The 3,206-nt window shown below is 30.9% G+C and overlaps 2 protein-coding genes across 2 annotated transcripts; one reads left to right on the top strand and one right to left on the bottom strand.

Annotated features, from left to right (window-relative positions):
• Positions 1-945: 945 nt before the first annotated feature.
• On the bottom strand, positions 946-2,016 carry LOC127746772 (uncharacterized). Its single transcript, XM_052261072.1, has 2 exons — positions 1,903-2,016; positions 946-1,637 (listed from the first exon to the last, which is right to left on the bottom strand). The coding sequence occupies exons 1-2, from the start codon at positions 1,903-1,905 to the stop codon at positions 1,062-1,064; spliced, it is 579 nt and encodes a 192-aa protein (XP_052117032.1). The 5' UTR covers positions 1,906-2,016; the 3' UTR covers positions 946-1,061.
• On the top strand, positions 1,706-2,181 carry LOC107484140 (serine carboxypeptidase-like 17). The gene is made up of 3 exons (XM_016104758.3): positions 1,706-1,827; positions 1,919-2,032; positions 2,118-2,181. The coding sequence occupies exons 1-3, from the start codon at positions 1,718-1,720 to the stop codon at positions 2,179-2,181; spliced, it is 288 nt and encodes a 95-aa protein (XP_015960244.1). The 5' UTR covers positions 1,706-1,717.
• Positions 2,182-3,206: the final 1,025 nt, after the last annotated feature.

Genomic DNA, 3,206 nt, shown 5'->3' with positions numbered 1-3,206 from the left:
TCATTGTTTGATAGGTGAAAAGAAAATAAATAAATAAAATAAATAAAAAATCACATTTTATTTTGTTTGGATAGAAAAGAGAACAAGAAAAATTTTTTTATGTATGTTCTACCACAAAAATTTTCTTTCCATCATTAGGAAAAAAAAATAAGGGAGTATGCTATTTTTTTTCTCAATAATACCTTTACCTGTATGTTGTTATTATTAATTGTTAATTATAAACTTAGTTTTAAAAGTTTGAACATATTATTACAATATAAATTCACTTAGCTTTTAAACATTACATTTATTAAATAAATAGTTTATATTAATGTATAGTTTATAATATTCTATAATATTTCAAAGAGTAATTAAAAATAAATAAATAGAGATATTTATACTTTATTTTATAATAAAGATAAATATTTCATTTTATATATTGGTAATTTTCTATCTTTTTATTCTCTTTTTTATTTTTTTATTAAAATAATACAAAAAAATTAAAAAAATTTCTTATTTCTTATTTTTTTATTTTTTCTCCTCTTATTTTTTCTACTTATCCAAACAAAGCATTCACTACTAGAAAATGGCTTAATAAAGACAGATTTACAGACAGATTTGGTTTATATTACAGACAGATTTTTAGTTACCGACGGAATTACTGACGGATTTTGTCCCTCTGTAAAAGCCTCGTCGGAAATTAGTTACCGACGGATTTTTTTCTGTCGGAAAATTACCGACGGATTTTTACCAGTTACCGACGGATTTTCCCTCTGTAAATTTTCCCTCCATTTCCTGAAGAAGACGAACTTTTCGATGGATTTTCAGACGGATTTTCCGTCTGTAATTACAGACAGATTTTTCGACAGATTTTCCGTCGACAAAATAAATATAAATTTAATACAAATTTTTATCTAATTTGTATTCGAATATTTATAATATTTCAAAAAATAAACAAATTCATCATATTATAAAGCTAAAAGAAAAGTATTATAAACAAGCAAGTCAATATAATTCAAGACATAAACAAAGTGTATTATCAACTATAATCCTCAGTATATTGTTCAACCATACTAAATTTATCAACTATAGTCCTCAGTGTCATCTTCATCCCCATCATCATCATAGTCTTCATCCGAAGAGATTGAAGGTGGCGGCGGTGGCGGTGGCGGTGGAGCAGTAGTGGAACTACTTGACGCTCTAACCTTCTTGTAATAGCTAACATAAGCCTCATTCCATCTCTTCTGTTTCAGCTTTTCCTTCTTGGCCTTTCCAATTGCCCGTTCTAACTTTTCTAACTTCTTTTGAGTCTTTTCCAAAGGAGCCAAGCGTGTATCTAACAACTTACTAATACGCTCATCTGTCTGTTGAGTAACACGTTGAAAAAGCTCTTCATTGAGATTATGAATCTGTTCTCGCAAATCAGGAACAGAATTTTGATTTGTAGATGCTCTTCCAGATACAGAGTTGGCAGAAGTGGTTCTAGACTTAATAGAGCTAGAAAAGAATGCTCCTTTTCCGTAAACTCGATTCTTCTTTTGCCCACCACACACTTCCTCCCAAATCAAGTCTTCATCAATTGGTGGTAGCTCCATTCCTTGTGCTTGAGCCTCAACATGTTGGGCCTGAACTTCTGCTAACTTTTTTATAAACTTCTCCTGTTGCAGAATGATTATTAGCAATGCTATTTAATTTGCATACTATATCAAGTTATGAAAATATTTATTAGGGAATCAAGATGGAATGGAACAGATGCAATCGGAGTTTATCTTACACCTATGATGTCACAAGCACTGTACCATATCACAAGTATCTTATTAACAAAGACTATAAAGTTTTGATTTACAGGTAAAATATATATTTACACAGTTATACATCGTACACATTGTTTATAGCTCTAATTAATTATTAAATTCACATCACCATGTGGAGTATACAGTGGAGATCATGATGCAGTTATTCCATATTTGGGTACAATGACATGGATAAAATCTCTGAATTTGTCGCTCAAACGAGACTGGTTACCGTGGTATGTAGGTGGACAAGTAGGAGGGTAAGTACACTTGATTATATTTACATCCTCTGCTAATTAACAAGTATATAAAAACATAAACATAAACTAACATGTATTTCTGTAGATATACATTGCAGTATACACAGGGGAATTATAACCTAGTGTATGCAACTGTGAAGGCAAGATAAAGCATTTAATTATATTTGACACACTGATTTAATTTCTTATGGAGAAATTAAAATAAATAATGTATTATAATATTATTAAACATACAGAAGATTTTCACAGTTCAAATCATCAAATGCATGGCAGAACAAAAATCAATTATAACAAGGTGAAACAAAATACAATGCTTGCTTTTTAAGAAACAAGAACTTTACTCCCCTAAAAAATTAGTTAAACTTATATTAGATGCATTCTTAGGTTATCATCCATAAAACCACAAGTTAATCAATATGCCACAAACTCAGAAATCTAACAGAGCATGAGAAGTAGGTCCAAAACCAGCAAGTACATATATTGTCGTATAGAATTAGACACATGTTTTTCAGATATGTAAATTAAAACACATGTTTCTTTGCTCAGATCTGGAAGAAATTAGAGTTTCATTTTGCTTGAAATGTTAAAAAACAAAGGTACTATAACTCTGGTTTTTGGATGTAATTCTGTTATAAAAACAAAATTAAAAAACACAACTACTACTACTAATAATAATAAGTACACACCATCAGTTGCTTGAATCCTTTCATGTGGGGTTGCATTTGATGGAAGTTCTTTCTTGTATACAGCAAATGTGAGGATAATGCCTAGACGATTTGTTTTGAGCAGCCTGAAGGGAGCAGTTAAGACTCCTTTGCCTGACTCTCTTGCACGCAACACGTTTTCCCGGTCTTCCTGTAGATGAACAAGTGAATAACTTCAAATTTGGTAGCCATATATCGAAAACATCAAACGTGAACAATCACTAACAGTTAAGCATTCTGATGTCCACAAAGTTATACTATTCAATTCTCTATACTCCATAAGGTATCAACTCATGCAGATGAAAGAATAGGGAGAGAAAGAGAATTGAAAAAGTATCAATGTTGGAACATAAATAGTTTTGGGAATAAGCTAACAAGTGTTTAAGACCCCATAGAAGCCTTTAAAGCGAAACCTTGACTTCTCCTGCAAACATTAGAGCGAGACGTATGAAATCACATGGAAAAAAAGA

Source organism: Arachis duranensis, chromosome 4 (genome assembly GCF_000817695.3).
Source record: "Arachis duranensis cultivar V14167 chromosome 4, aradu.V14167.gnm2.J7QH, whole genome shotgun sequence".
Taxonomy (NCBI): Eukaryota; Viridiplantae; Streptophyta; class Magnoliopsida; order Fabales; family Fabaceae; genus Arachis; species Arachis duranensis.
This window is presented reverse-complemented; position numbering and strand designations above follow the sequence as displayed.

Bases quoted from the DNA above. Each gene is read 5' to 3' on its own strand.
- LOC107484140 (XM_016104758.3), top strand. From the start codon at position 1,718: ATGGAATGGAACAGATGCAATCGGAGTTTATCTTACACCTATGATGTC. The intron at 1,828-1,918 runs GTAAAATATATA...TGGAGTATACAG, and splicing joins TATAAAGTTTTGATTTACAG to TGGAGATCATGATGCAGTTA. The intron at 2,033-2,117 runs GTAAGTACACTT...GTATTTCTGTAG, and splicing joins GTAGGTGGACAAGTAGGAGG to ATATACATTGCAGTATACAC.